The sequence below is a fragment of the Galendromus occidentalis genome, unplaced genomic scaffold (genome assembly GCF_000255335.2).
Source record: "Galendromus occidentalis unplaced genomic scaffold, Mocc_1.1 scf7180000077360, whole genome shotgun sequence".
Lineage (NCBI taxonomy): Eukaryota > Metazoa > Arthropoda > Arachnida > Mesostigmata > Phytoseiidae > Galendromus > Galendromus occidentalis.
In genome coordinates this window covers 774,248-788,645 of record NW_003805348.1, presented here as the reverse complement: position 1 = coordinate 788,645, position 14,398 = coordinate 774,248, and the positions used below count along the sequence as shown (strand labels likewise).

The 14,398-nt window shown below is 52.2% G+C and overlaps 4 protein-coding genes across 4 annotated transcripts; 2 read left to right on the top strand and 2 right to left on the bottom strand.

Annotated features, from left to right (window-relative positions):
- Window positions 1-489: 489 nt before the first annotated feature.
- On the top strand, window positions 490-2,691 carry Slimp (Seryl-tRNA synthetase-like insect mitochondrial protein). Its single transcript, XM_003742275.2, has 5 exons — window positions 490-844; window positions 954-1,132; window positions 1,260-1,833; window positions 1,955-2,184; window positions 2,285-2,691. The coding sequence occupies exons 1-5, from the start codon at window positions 490-492 to the stop codon at window positions 2,417-2,419; spliced, it is 1,473 nt and encodes a 490-aa protein (XP_003742323.1). The 3' UTR covers window positions 2,420-2,691.
- Window positions 2,479-4,132, bottom strand: LOC100904462 (glycosaminoglycan xylosylkinase). Its single transcript, XM_003742274.2, has 6 exons — window positions 4,067-4,132; window positions 3,741-3,908; window positions 3,453-3,635; window positions 3,091-3,296; window positions 2,819-3,012; window positions 2,479-2,654 (listed from the first exon to the last, which is right to left on the bottom strand). Exons 1-6 carry the CDS (start codon window positions 4,130-4,132, stop codon window positions 2,479-2,481), a joined length of 993 nt encoding a protein of 330 aa, XP_003742322.2.
- A 248-nt stretch (window positions 4,133-4,380) lies between these two features.
- peng (Pumilio and CPL domain-containing protein penguin) lies at window positions 4,381-7,154 on the top strand. The gene is made up of 7 exons (XM_003742273.2): window positions 4,381-4,497; window positions 4,640-4,708; window positions 4,809-5,204; window positions 5,299-5,541; window positions 5,643-5,969; window positions 6,065-6,340; window positions 6,418-7,154. Exons 1-7 carry the CDS (start codon window positions 4,384-4,386, stop codon window positions 7,126-7,128), a joined length of 2,136 nt encoding a protein of 711 aa, XP_003742321.1. The 5' UTR covers window positions 4,381-4,383; the 3' UTR covers window positions 7,129-7,154.
- A 706-nt stretch (window positions 7,155-7,860) lies between these two features.
- Window positions 7,861-13,900, bottom strand: rempA (intraflagellar transport protein rempA). The gene is made up of 9 exons (XM_003742272.1): window positions 11,552-13,900; window positions 10,896-11,068; window positions 10,563-10,809; window positions 10,285-10,428; window positions 9,980-10,141; window positions 9,031-9,453; window positions 8,685-8,943; window positions 8,368-8,584; window positions 7,861-8,116 (listed from the first exon to the last, which is right to left on the bottom strand). The coding sequence occupies exons 1-9, from the start codon at window positions 13,898-13,900 to the stop codon at window positions 7,861-7,863; spliced, it is 4,230 nt and encodes a 1,409-aa protein (XP_003742320.1).
- Window positions 13,901-14,398: the final 498 nt, after the last annotated feature.

Here is a 14,398-nt window from a genome sequence, read left to right as displayed (position 1 = left end):
TAAGAAATCAAGCAGCTTCCGAATGTACGGGAGAGCACCCCCGGTCCCCATCGCAGGCTTTCAATTCATGGGAGTCTCATCGGAGGATTTACCTTTTCCCGTTGTCAAGGAGCAGAATAATACTGTCCGGGTATCCCTGGAGAGTTTCGAAGTGATGTCGGTCTGCGTTTTGAGTTAGGAAATCGAGTATCGAATTATCGATGAGATCCAGAAGCCGACGTCCCGAAGACTCGGGGGAAAATCGAATTTTCTTGCAGAAGTGCGGATCTGTTTCCCACCTGTATTGTTATGACGCAACGATTAGACTATTGTTCGGCTCTTAGATCGAGTCTCACGCTCTCGGGAGCAGCACGGTGCGATTCTGTATCGTGGAGGCCTTAGCACAGCGGTGGACAGCTTAGTCGACTTTCAGCTTTGCACCAAGTAGTTCGAGAGAATGTCGGCGTTACATTGGCGGATGCGTTCCCCCGGAATTCGACGATCCTCGAGATGAGGCATCTCTGCACGTCGGGCGAGATCCGGGTCGAAATCTTGAGCTGCGGGGCCAATAGTGCTCTCCGATTCAAAGCCATCCGATTCAAAATTTGGCGCGCTCCGGGAAATTCCATTGAAATCAGCTGTGCGGATGCACCGCATGAACAGAACCATGCGCGAGTGGAGCTCTGTCAATTCTCGGGAATGTTGGTCTCTCGCAGTTTTCTCTTGCCGTTCCACGCGCGCCGCGGTTTCGCGATCGACATATTGGCGAACACCTCCTTGTACCTCCGGGGAAGAGCGTCAGAGAAAAAGCGATCCTTGGTATTGCCGTACTTCGACCTAGTGAAAATCGTAAACAATGCTCCTGGTGAGTACCGGAACACGAGAATCTTCTCAACGAGTCTCTAAGAGAAGCATGAAAGCTCAAGCTCTCGGGAATATTCTATAGCTTCTCTTTCATTTTTCCTAAACACCAGAAATCGAACGTCAAGCCCAGCTGAGAGGGCGCATCCTGGATCTCTCTCCTCTGCGCGACGCCGCTCGGAACTACACGGTCATTCGCAAGGAGCTCATGAGACTCGAGGCTGAAACGACAAAATTAGATCTTGAGGAAAGGAGGACCCGTGATATAGCCGTAACAGCCAAATTGAGAGAGGTACTTCTCCTGACTCCTCCTTCAGACCGAATTCCCTCAAGCTCATCAGGGGATCGTCCTCCTAGCCGGCGTTATTATGTATCCGATGGGAATCCCGGGTTTCCAATCATACCCTTCTCCTTTCCAGCTGCGAGCTGTCTTGCGGAATGTGAAGAGTGAATTCTACAAAGTAGACACAATTTGTGCGCCCCTGCTCCTCCAAACGCCGAACATGATATTGACGAAAAACATCGAGCCGATTACTTCGCTTTGTAAAACTTACGTCCCACCGCGTGATCTCGGATTCGAACCGAAGAGCCACGTGGAATTAGGGGGCCGTAATCTACAATTCATGAATCAGACACTCTGCTATCTTTTGGAAGACCTCGCGGGTCTCGAACAGAGAATCTGCGATCTGTTCATCGACAAACTAGATCAGACAGGCCGCACGCCCGTGTCAGGGCCCGATTTCGTGGTCGACACGATTGTTGAAGGCGCTGCCACAGACAACAATATAATTGTAGAAGATCAGGAGAGCGGTGGACACCAAATGCATCTCACTGGGGGAAGCAGTCTAGAGGCCTTCTGTGCCCAATTCGTCCGGCTGGACACCGGAACGGAACTCATGCGGCAGTACGCTTGCGCTCGCTTCTATCGGGAAGGAAGCGTCGAAGGAGGTCTCTACACGCTCTCGCAGTCAACGAGGGTCTCCGCGTTCACAGGCAAGACTTTCTGCTCGTCTCGCATCATTATCGCGACGCATGTGTATATCAAAAGAGATTCTGCAGCAATAAGCGCGACGCGGTAGAAAAAGAGCATAATGAGATGACATTGAAATTTCAGGATCTGATAGGGAAGTTCTGGATGATGTCCACGAGCTACTTCGCCTGCTGGTCGAAGTCTACGCTTCTCTGGAAATACCTTTCCGGTTGCGATTGGTCGATCCGCCGGAGCTGTCCTTCGTGGAGCAGCTTCGGGTGGATCTGGAAATATGGAGTCCTTTCGAGAAAACTTGGAAGCCGGTTGCCCACGTCGCCTCTCACGGACAATTTATCGCTAGCCGATTGACAATGGTGAGACATTCCTCCTGATAATTTCCTTAAATTGCTGCTCCTTCCGACAAATCGATACCGAGCCCCAGTAGGTACAATAATTACGCACCCTATTCGACAGATTTCGAGAGGGGAACCCATGTTCACAATGTTCGGGGTTTGCGCCGACGCTCAGAGGATCATCGGGCTACTTTTAGAAAACCATCAGAATCCGGACGGTACTTATTCAATGCCTAAGCACCTAGTGACCTGCTGACGGATCTAGGAGATTTGGATGGGCTCATGACGGTGAGGTGACGAGGAACTCCAGCGAACTCACCTGGCGTATGTGCCTTTCCGATACGTGCGTTGCCACGGGCTCCGATGATTCTGCAGGACGTATTTTTTTGGCAGCAATAAGACGACGGCACCCTCGATAATGCCAGATGTTCCGCAGACACCGCTGCTCCGTTTACAGTAGCGACATTTCCCAAAGAAACACCATTCATCTCCTGAAATTAGGAATGTGTTCAATAAAAGCTGAGCTGGACTCCTCGAACCCTCCCTCGCTCCGCCTATTTTCGTACGTCAGACATCACGACAGATTCCCGACTCCTACAATGTATGTAGTATGTGCGATCAGAATCCGTGTTTTAGTCCGGATATTTTCTCCCACCTTCTCGGTAGAAAGTTCGCTCCAGAACCTGGGTGCTGATATTTCTGAGCTCCTCTATATTTACTTTGCGCCCTGCCACCAAGGGACAGCGATTGAACCCTAGAAGTCGCCCTATGTGGAAGGCGGCAATTTCCCCATTGTGCCGATCGGCCCCGGCATATGGTTCACCATGGATGACGTGGTCCCTTGAGTAACTGGAATCGAGCATACTTAGCAAGAGAGTTTTCTTAATCGAATCAAGGAGTGATAATCCAAGGATCGAAAAAACTCACAATTGAGGCTTGAAAAAGACCTCCTGGCCGTCCTCGAATGTTAGCTTGAGCTTCAGTTGAGTTCCTCTGTCCGCGACATCCGCTCTGATGATCTTCGTGGAGCTCAGATCCTTCAGAACTTGCCCCAGTTGTGGCTCTGCGGGTGGAATGATATGCCTAGTGGGCTCAATCCATCCTCCGGCCAACTCCCAGGGTGGTTTCGCTTGCTGTCGAGGAAAAACATGTCGACATTCTCGTCGGAACACGGTGACCAGGGTTTACCATGGAGAGACAGAGTTCGCGTTCGTCATGGAGTCATGTATGAGCAAAGGAAGGAATTCTTCAGGAATAAATGAAGCGAAACATTGCACGCGATCACAGACCTCCATAGTTTCCGACGCCATCAACTCCTGCTCGTAAGTTCGTAGAATTCGCTCCCTCGTCATGTTCACATGGATGAGCTTCACTCTTGCGCCACCGGACTGCTGGTCGACTCTGATCTTGTGGACGAGACTCTTGACTCGATCGCTCAGAAGTCGCGGTTCGAGAACGTTTGACGGCATGATCTATGGTATCGAAAGGTTAACAGAAACAAGAGCAGGATGCGCTATCACGAGAGGCAGCTAAACGAGGCTCACGGGACATGAGCCGTACTTCATCGGAAAATTTACCGGTATAGATTTCTTGTGCGCTGGAACTTTGAGGCCTCTTCGGAGGTCAGTCTTGGCGCGACTTCGAACATACTGCTTCTCGAAGTTGTCGAGCCCGGACAATAAGTATAGCAGCATCAGGAGACACAGAATAGCGGTCACAGAAGTCAAGCGCCGAATCGAGTACATCTGTAATTTCGGGCTGGTCCTAAGAACTTCATGAGAGCTCCTTCAGTCCTATTCTTGCCAGGACCGGGGAATAGGCGGAAAATTTCTACTGACCTCCTCGCAGCTCGTGCTGCTCCGAGGACCGGTGAGGGGTCCACCGACGACAGATGTCAGCTCACATTCTCAAAATCATTTCCCTGAAGCCAAGTCAGCTGTTCGACGAGAACCCACTCGTTCGATTCCATGTCATTCGAAAGGACCGCCGAATTCGAGCAGACGAAACTTCTGACATAGGAAAGGACCCTTGCTTGCTTGCTTGATGTGGAGTTGAGTTGAGGGCTTCCTCGGTGGAAGATCGACAGTACGGTTCGATGGGATGGGGTCTAGAGCGTGAGCTCTCCAGATTCCGGTGATTTGTACGCCCTCGCTTTTGTTTCAAGTCTCGAACCGCATCACGACGAGGGTACTCACTCTCTGATTTTGGGAGAGAGTACGTATGCCCAGTCGCGAGGTAAATAAAACACACGTGTTCTTCCGAAGGTTGTTAAATTTTTCGTTGCTAGACATTCGAGAAGTGAACGATCCACCGGGATATTCCTCAGGATTCGAGGTGTGTTGCGATCGCCGCTCGGGCTCTCCGCGTCATTCAACGACAACTCGGGGTTATGAGAGAGTTACCGGCGCTGTAGCTGGGGCGCATGGAAGCAAAAAAAATCGGCGACTTCACCTAATTGACTCTCCCTCAATCGCAGGAGAACAGGATGGGCGACAAGGCCGGAGCCAAGACCAAAGGAGGAAGTATATCGAAACCCTTGGAAAAGGTTCGTCAGTGCTCACGCTTGATTTACCGAGGTCTTTCTCCATCATTTAGTTTCATGTGTCGAGATCGTTGTCATGTCTGTGTATCGATTTCTGCTGCAGAATTCCTCAAAGAAAAAATCGCCCGTCAAGCGTCCGGCTGAAAGAGCGACGGGTCCGCCTGGGAAACTCAGGAAAGCATCCGATGGAGAGAAATCGGTGACGAAGAGACCCACCCTCAAGACTATGGTCGGAGACGGGAAAAAGATCACGGGCAAAATATCATTGAAAAAAGATACAGATGGTCAGAAATCCATCGCGAAAAAAGCTACAGGGGCTCAGAAGCCTTTCATGAAAAAAGGAGCTGAAGGTCAGAAATCATTCACGAAGAAGGGGCCTCTGGGCAAGAAACCGTTTGCGAAGAAGCCCTTCGCGAAGAAAACCGGGAAGAGCGACGAAAAAGGCTCCTCCGATGAAAAACCGAAGTGGTTCGAGATGAAGAAGAAGGACCGTAAGAAGGTAGGCCACGCACAGCCTGTGGCGCGATTCTTCCATCTAGATGATCGAAAATTGAGCGCTGGGGTTCTAATTAGGGGCGTGCTTTGCTACTTAGATGCGTCAACAGCAAGACAACAAGTTCTACGTGCTGCAATGCAGCGCCAAGAAAATCTGGGAAAAGCTGCGGAGATCGGATGTTCGTTCTGAGGAGCGAAACCAGCTCGCGATGGAACTGCATAAGTTACTCAAGGGTAATATCGTCAACGTTGCGGAAGCTCACGACACCTCCAGAGTTGTCGAATGTCTCTACACTAACGGAAGTCCTGAGATAAAGAACTCAGTTTTTGACGAGATCAAGGTGAGATGAAGGACGATTCCTCTGATTGTTCACCAAGTGAGTCTTGGAAACCAAGTTTTCGTATTCTCCTTGGAATTCCGAACCTCATTCCCCCTATCCAGGACAAAATAATGCATTACGCCAAGTGCAAGTATGCGAAAAACCTCATAATGGCCTGCCTGCGACACGGTAGCCAAGCTCACAAAGACGTCATCTACAAAGCGGTGCAAACTCGGGTTCCGGACTTGTTCCTGCACAAGGAAGCCGCCCAGATCATCTCCACCCTATACGAAGACGTCTGCAATAATAAGAAGAAAGCTGAAATGGCTCAAGAATTCTATTCGAAAGAGTTGGTCTATTTCAAGAGCGAGACGGCGACGACCTTCAAAGCGGCTTACGACAATTGCACCGAAAAGTTGGCCAAAGAAAACATGCTGTCCGAGTTCAAGGTTAGAGCAGATTCCTGCCCGTATCCGACGGAAGGGAGCGTGTTCCGGTCTTGAGTCATACTCGGAGATTCCTGGACTTCGATTTCTTCTTTCAGGAGACACTCGTCAAGCTGACCGACAAAGGAGTGATCAAGTACGGACTGTACCATATGCTTCTGCAACAGCTGTTCGAAGTGCTCACTGACAAAGCCGATCGACTGGACATGATTAAACAGATCCAACACATACTCGTTGAGATTTTGCACACGAAGGAAGGAATGCAGGTCGCGCTCCAATGTATCTGGCATTCGGGCGCCAAAGAACGAAAAGCGATCGCGAAATCGTTCAAACAGTTCGTCAACAGAATCGCCACCGATGATCAGGGTCACAAGGTCAGTACTTCCCGAATGTCGCTGCTGCGAACGAGACAAGTCGAGGGGACGATTTCTCATGTGATATTCCTCTGCAGGTCCTCATGGGATTGTTTGATGCCGTGGATGATACCGTCATGCTGAATCAGAATATCATCTCAGAACTCGTGAAAAACCGGAACGAGCTCGTGAAACATAAGTTCGGAGTGAAGGTTTTCGCCTATCTGATGATGGGGAGGAATCCCTGCGTGATTACACCCGACACTATCGAGCTATTGAAACAAGGAGATGGCAACGAGGACTCGAAAAAAGACCCGGAGCTCCGTCGGAAAGAACTCCGAGCGATCGTCCAGCAGCCCCTGATCGATGCGATATGCGAGAACTTCGAAGAACTCTTCGGGGAGGGGGAGGTCTCGGTCGCAGTCGGGGAGATCATGATTGCCGCGGACGAAGACTTCCGGCGGAAAGCGTTCCTCCGAGTCGTCGAACACCTGCAGGTGCCGTATGAGAAGAACGCTGAAAATCACTTTATCGAGAGTAATCACGGTCACTTCCTCCTCAAGAAGCTGCTCTCGAGCAACAAGCTTGAAGGAAAGTCTTTCTTCGCAAGAATTCTCATGGAGAACCTCCGTGAGGACGCGCTTCGGTCTTGGTGGAAATGCAACCGTGGAGCCTTTTTGAGCGTTCGCCTACTGGAAGTCAAGGATGAAGAAGTGAAGTCCTGGGCGCAGAGTCTCCTCTCGAAAGACAAAGCCGGGATCAAGAAGGAGAAAAGCAAGGGAGCGGAGATTTTGCTCGAGAAATTGTAGAGTTCCTCCTGACTGTACATATAAATTTCAATAAAAAAATAATTGAAGCGAGAAAAATCCAAATCAGAGCTGAAATCCGTGGAGGACGTCAAAGCCTCGTCCCATGAGCCATTAAAGATAAATATTGTCGATTCTCCCTATGGGAAAGGAACTCCTCTCGCCTCTGCTGCGGCAATCTCTCGCTATGTCGTTTGCCCATCTTAGACTCGGCGCTGAAATTCCGATAATGGGATTAATTGTCCGTAATGACTGAACACACAAGGCCCGGGGGGTGTCGGACAGCCCACGATGCGTGGAAACCCATCGGGGAGTTTATGCCAGCTTCCGTCCACGTCGGAACCACTGCTGCAGGTTCAGCCCTGATATCTGAGTGAGACCCGGAACGTACGCTTTGCGTTCCGTCCGCTGAATTGATTCAATTATCACTTCGCATACTCCCGAATGCTGTGTCGCTAATCCAGCTCTCGGCTCATTAAGAATCCTCGCCCGAATGGGCACGAGAGACCGACGCGACGCTACGACCGAGTCTGGGCTCAGTGTTTTCGGCGAGGACTTCGACTTCCCCACCGATGGATTTTTCGATCATCCATTATAGCCACCGAGTCTGTCTGGTATGTAGCAGGGGCGTAGTCGAGAATGAATTTCCGTCGCTCAGAGCTGTTCGTGGTAAACGGAACGGGACTATTTTCTTTTATTAGGAAAAATACAACCTTCCGCTAATATAAAAGCTATTCATTGAGCTGCCGTCCAGATTTCCTTCGTTTGTTCGCCGGTCTCGGCATCACCAGATTGGCCCATTTCTGACAGGGATCCTTTCCGGGATGTTGCAGCACCTGCAGCGTCTCCTTTCGACGAGCGGTTCGGCGTTGTTTTCGAGAAACCACCGCTAGTCGAGTCGAATATTTTATTCAGAACGTCCTCCGAAAGGAAACTGTTGGCGCCCTCGTTGCAGTCGGCTTCCATCTCTTCCAATTTCCGCAGCGCCGTCCTGACGGAGTAGATAATAATTATCTAGTGAGAAGTCTCTGAATAGGAGCCTGATAATCAGACTCTGACTGCGGCCAATACGACAGACTAACTCTGTGCACAACATCGCACAGGACAGAGCAGTATTATTAGATAGAACGCTGCGGCCTGCGTAGTAGTTAGCAGTTCTTCCCCTAGCCGAGCACCTGTCGTCCGCTTATTCGAGTATACGGCGATACGGATGGCGGTGACATCACAACGCTTCAAGCTCACCTCATTTGCCCGTTCTCCGCGTAGTGCTCTACGATGAAAGCGTAGAGGTCTCCTTTGCGAACAACAGAATTATTGCTCGGAGACTGCAACATCTGTTGAACCTTGTCGAGCGCTTCGCGCACTTCGCCGTCGGTGTAGAGTTTCTTCAATTTCAGGAACTGCTGGATATCTTTTATCTTAGCTCTCAGCGCTTCGATTTTCGTTCCGAGCGCTGTTCCTGAAAGACGGGACGACGACATGACCTAATTGCACATCATAATCCACACGCTCGATCGAGACTCTTTCCGAGAATCGAAAACCAATATGAAGCCACTTACCGATCGGAGCTTCCTTGAGAACCTTGTAAGCCTCGTTGAGAGCACTCAACGCAGTCTCGTAGTTGTGGTACTCTGCAATCTCGGACAGCGCGCAGCTCTCGTAGAAATTGCCGAGCAGTTCCATATCGTTGGCTGCCGTGTAGTACTCGATTATGTGGCGCATTATTGCAGGTTGTGAGCGCCAGTTCAGCGTCTGGAGATAACTGGCCGCCTGCACGTAGATTTCAGGATCGTCTATGGCCTGGGCGAACAGAATCACCTGTCGAGTTGTGGAACGTTCTCAGATAACAGGCGGAGCGAGTCGTGAGAAGACATCTCGGCCGTAAAAGCCCCACGGAGCTCTCACCTTATCGGTATCGTCGCTCTGGATCAAAGCTTTCATCGCGCTGGGGTTATCGCCGGCTTCGGTATACTTTTTCGCAGCCAGGAAGAAACTCTTTTGTTTGATGCAGAACTCCGCAATTCTGTTCAGCAGCTGCGTTCGAGGAACTCCGTAGACTCCCCGGAGCATCTTGTCGGCGAGCGGTTCCGTCAGGTCTACGTCGTACTGCTCGCAGAGATCAAGGGCGGCGTACGCTTGTCCATTTAGAGCAAGGATCTCCACGGCTTGTTCCGTTAAGCCCATGTCTATGAGACGTTTGGTGGCCGCCTGTACCTCAGCCGCATCGCTGTTCGGGGAGATTTCCTGGGCGACTTCGCCAATAATTTCGTCTCCGAGATTCACGGCGTCGCCGGAGAGCTCTCGAGCCCTCTCCAGCCATCCGGCTTTCTGCAACAGTCGCTCGATCCCGTTAGATCCCTTACGCGGCCCAAGCAAGTCTATTGTGAGCGGATCTCGCTTGAGTCTCGAATCGAGAGGAATTCGAATTTCTTTGTCTGTCCATCAAGTTCGGGCCTCTTACTCGGAACGACACGGTGTCTATCTACGAGGACTACACAGCTGGCCTCAGGGTCAGCGGGGAGTTCCCGTCCCCAAAGAGCTGAGCGAATTCTATGCACGAGCACCGACACTCTTCCGACGGCTCTCGCGAAATAGCTCCGCTAAGCAGTCAGTCGAGCTGTCTGGAAGTTGAGGATGAGCCTCCACGTTTTTTTTTCGGGGAACCACCTAACCTTTTCGTACTCGAATCTATTAAACTCGACCAGGATATCCGAAGTCTCGCTCATTACGGTGCCCGACGGCCCGCGTGAAAAAAGGAATAAGGCAACGTCCAGAAGCGAATAGTCAAATCGATCGGTGGGCTGAGCGGTGGGGGGGAGAAGACGACGTTTCTCTCTTCCCGCTTCCGAAATACCTGATAAAGGGTCACCGCGCGCTGGGTCTCTCCACCTTGCTCGAAGTAGGCTGCGACATCCAACATATCCTGGTTGTTCCGACTTTGTATCGCCAGATAGAAGAGCTGGTCATCCATGCTGTTGTCTTTGCATACGCGCAACGCATTCGAAATCGCCCCGGCCTGGTATTCGAGGCACGAAAAGTATCGTGAGGGGTTTATGCACAAGTGTATACTTTCACCCGACGGAGAGAGACCATCTCCGAGAGCTCGTGGGAGAGGAGAAATTTCCGCGGGTTTCCACGGAACGCCGCCGAATATTATACCTTTGAGAAGAAGTGTACGGCGTCCGAGGGTCTATCGATAGATTCCAGGTGCCTGGCGAGATGGAAACACGCGGCACGGTCGCCGACGTCGTTTGCGATTTCCATGGCGGTGTCCACGTTGTTGAAAAAACAGTTTATCCGAACCTAGGAGAGAGAACGAAAACGCCGTTGAATGCTCCGGAAGACTCTCGCTCTCTTGTAAGTGGATGGTGTTTCGATCTGGAGAGTTCGTGAGCTCAACGAGGGAAGAATCCTCGACGGGGGCTCATGACGCTTACCAGACTGACGAAATCTTTTGCCATTTCGTAATAACGCAAGGCTTCCTCCGTGTCGCCCTGACTTTCGAGATACTGCGCCCACCATTTATAGAATTGTGGCTCGCGGCTTTTGACGATGTAAGTCTCCAGTCCATGAATGTCTCGTTCGACGAGCATTCTTGGAACCTGCTGCAGGTGCGTATTGGATTTCTCGTAGTAAGTGATGGCTTCCTGTATTTTGCCGAGCTCTTCGAGATGTTTGGCGTACCTGCATAGGGAGATTCGTCAATGGGAGCTGATTGGAGCCCAGCAAGGAGCCGTGAGACCACCGAGTACAAATTATGGGAGTCTCACCTGAAATAGGTATTTTTGAGGTTGATGCGGCTTTTCTTCTCGGCCAACTCGAGCGCCTGGTCCCACCTGTTGGAGTCGCACAACAGTTTGACGAGCATCCGATGATCTCCGCTGACTTCGAGCAGGTCTTTGGCCTCTTCTATCATTCCGAGGTGGATGGCCAAGGTCGCAACCTGTATAAGTGACGAAGCAGCTGGTTACGACACCCGGCAAGAGAGTGGGGATCTCATTATATTAAGAGTAACTGCTTTTGTGGCTGAACGACCGGCTGGACGGACGGGCGGACGGCTGACAGAAAGACGGACGCACGGACGGATGGATGGACGGACCGAGTGACCGTCTGACTGTTTGTGCCTCAAGAATGATAGAAAGCCCGATCTCCGCCCTCATCTTATTGGCGGCGTAGTTTTCTCTCGTCGACCGGATGGCTGCTCGATGATGTCGCCATCGCAGAGCCTCCAAGGCCCACTTAATGCAAAGGACATTCTGCGAATTCCCTTTACGGTCTTTTCTCATGTCATAGACATCGCAGTTCTCCTCCGCTCGGACTGCTTCGCGACAATAAGGGAACAACATTTCGAGAATCACGATTCCTGCGAAGTCACAGTCGTCGGCCGTACCTATTCACAAAGCATTTCAGTCGGAGAATATCAAACCTGGAGATCAACGTTGTCGGGGTATTTCTCCTGGACCTGACGCAGGGCCATCGCGGCGGAAATCCGCTTCATTTTCCCCAAGCACACGGGTGCCACGTCCAGTCTTCTGTTCTTGACGCACATTCGAGCCATATTCTCCCAGACTGATTCGTTTTTGATGCTTCTGATCGCGGCGAAAGCCTCGTCCATATTTCCCACCGTGAGATAAAAGCTCAGCTTCAGAATGGCGTCTCGAGTTTCTCGGTCACACGACTCGACTCCGACGAAATCGCGCATACTCTGACGGAAGACGTTCCTTGAGTACGTCATTTTCTCGGGGAGGCCGAGCGTCTCCTGGACGCCGAGGCCGGCCATGAAGATATACGGAACCTGCACGCCTATCATCGTGAACTTCTCATGAGAGAAATCGCTCGCATCCTGAACCACGAGTCCGAACTCGGCCGTGGCGAAAACCATGGCCATCGCCGCCCGACCGTCGTCTTCACACGGATGGCACTCGACAAGCAGCAGTCGGGGATCCTCGGTGTCCCAGATGTGGTTTGTAGGGAAGGTTCCGCTCATATCCTTGTAAATTTGGTTCCGATCGCCGGGTTTCGTGGTCTTGGAAAAGTCCAAACAGGAAACGTCGTCTTCCTCGATATCCCACACGTACAATAACGGAAGCATGCGATTGCTCCCCGCGGCGCTGACTATAGCGCTCACTTTGGTGCCGTTCGAGTTGCATCGCACACTGTGCAGCTTGGATCGTTCGGGAATGAGTAGCGACTTGGGTCCGGCGTGCGAAGTGATTTCTTTCCTTCCGCCCACGTCCCACAGACGGATGAAGCCCTTGCTGCTCCCCACGCCCATGAAGAAGCCCGCCACATGAATCGAGACGATTTCGCCTTGGTCCTGCTGGGCGACGATTGTTTGCCTCAGGACGCCCTGGAACGACCTCACCTCAATCTGGCCGTCCTCGATGACGAACGCGTTCTGGTCGTGGATCGAGACTAGCGTCGAGCTCGTATTCATGGCGCCCACGAACTTGACGTTTTTCGTGGCGTGCTGCAGTTCGTAGAACAGAAGACGTTTCCTGTTCGAAACGGCGACGACATCCCGTCCAGCGAAAAGCGCCCTCATCGCTACCTCGGTGTCCAGCTTTATGCTGCTCGACATGTGAATGACGTCGATATAGGCCTGCCGCGCGCTCGATTGCACCACGAGCAGCTGCGAGGAGTACGCCATGCACGCCTCGTGAGCACGGAATACGGTGACGTTTCGCGCCACGGCACTCAGCAGACCCAACGCGTTGCACACGCTCAGGGTCCGGAGATTTCCCGCGACTCCGATCTCGTACGGATTCGAATTCCTCTCCTCGGCGTCGTCGGAAGTCGAGGGATCGGTCCAAATGAAAATGCGGCCGCTCGTGGTTCCAGCGCAAACACGCTTCCCGCCACTGTCGACAGCGAGAGACACGAACAGCTCGGTGGCGTTGTCCGAATTTATTTTGAGCGTCGCATTGTCGTTCGTTTTCAAGTTGACAACCCTCAGGGCCGTATCTCCCGCAGACACGACCAGGATCCCCATTGAAAGCCATTCTATTTGTGCCCGGTAGCCGGAACCGGCCAACTTGATTCGGCTGATCTGCTCGAGAGAGGCCTCGTCGTTTACGCGGAACTGAGACACGACGAGATTGTCCGTGACGGTCACGAGCGTATTATTGTCATCGTTGAATAGAAGACGGATCAGAGCGCCGTCTACTCGGAGCAGATCCTGACAGGCACCCGTCTCGGCGACGTTGTAGATAACGTTCGACTCCGAAGCGACGAAAAAGTCCCTGGCACGCGGCCTGAACACCAGGTCGACGAGAGTCTCCCGAATTTCATGATAGAACACCTGCTCGCCGCTGTTGTCCTCCACCTGCCAGCCGAGGCAGGAACCGGCAACGTCAGCTGTGATCAGTCTGAGGGGCGGTGCCGTACTCCACTCAATAATGGAAACAGCTTGCTTGTGTTGCACGGCTTGGAGCATTGTTCCTCCCATCGGCGTCCATATAGTAACTTCTCCATTTTCCCAGCCGGCCACTAGGCAACGCTCGAAGGGATGCCACGAGAGACGGTGCGGTTGAGCCGAGTCGCTTTCGTAGTCGTCCAGAGAGCGAGTGCTATCGTGCTCGAGCGAATACTCGACGACTCGCACAAGACCTCCGGCGCCTTTCGCGTACGCGACCGCGAGCAGCGGGAAACGCGAGTGCCAAACCGCGTCGCTCGGTGTCGTTTGGCCTGCGGTGGCGCTGTCGCCGCCGCCGTCGTCTTCATCATCGTCGTCGTTGAACTTCAGCGGGGCGTCGAGATAAACAATTGCCGGCATCGTGGGCCGATTGAATCCAAAAACGATCGAGTCACCGATTCCACTCGTTGACGGGGGCACACACGTTCGAAAGAGGAAAGACTCGGCGCTGCTTCGCGAACGTCATTGTCTCGGTTCGGGAACAGAACGCTCAGGAACGATCTCGCTTCGGGGAATCAATATCGAATACGAGCCGGCGAACACAATCAAGGACAGCACGAGTGTTGTTTCCACGGGGTTGCTATGGGAATCCCCGGAGCGGAGCCCGCGCAGAGGTCGCCGCTCCTCTCCCTCGCGCTCGATTCTGATCCGTCTTTGCTCAGCTGTTCTCAACCTCGACCCCGTCGAAGTTCTCACGTTTTTTCCGCATAAAGTGCCCGGGAGAGACTCCGATGCCAGAAAGTCGAGAACGGCTCTTCGGGGAGAAATGGTGACCCGGAATACTTGGACTGATTGATCCTCTCATAAAATATCAAGGGAGGTTCTGGGAACAGAGAAAAAGGCGGAAACGAGCAGAAT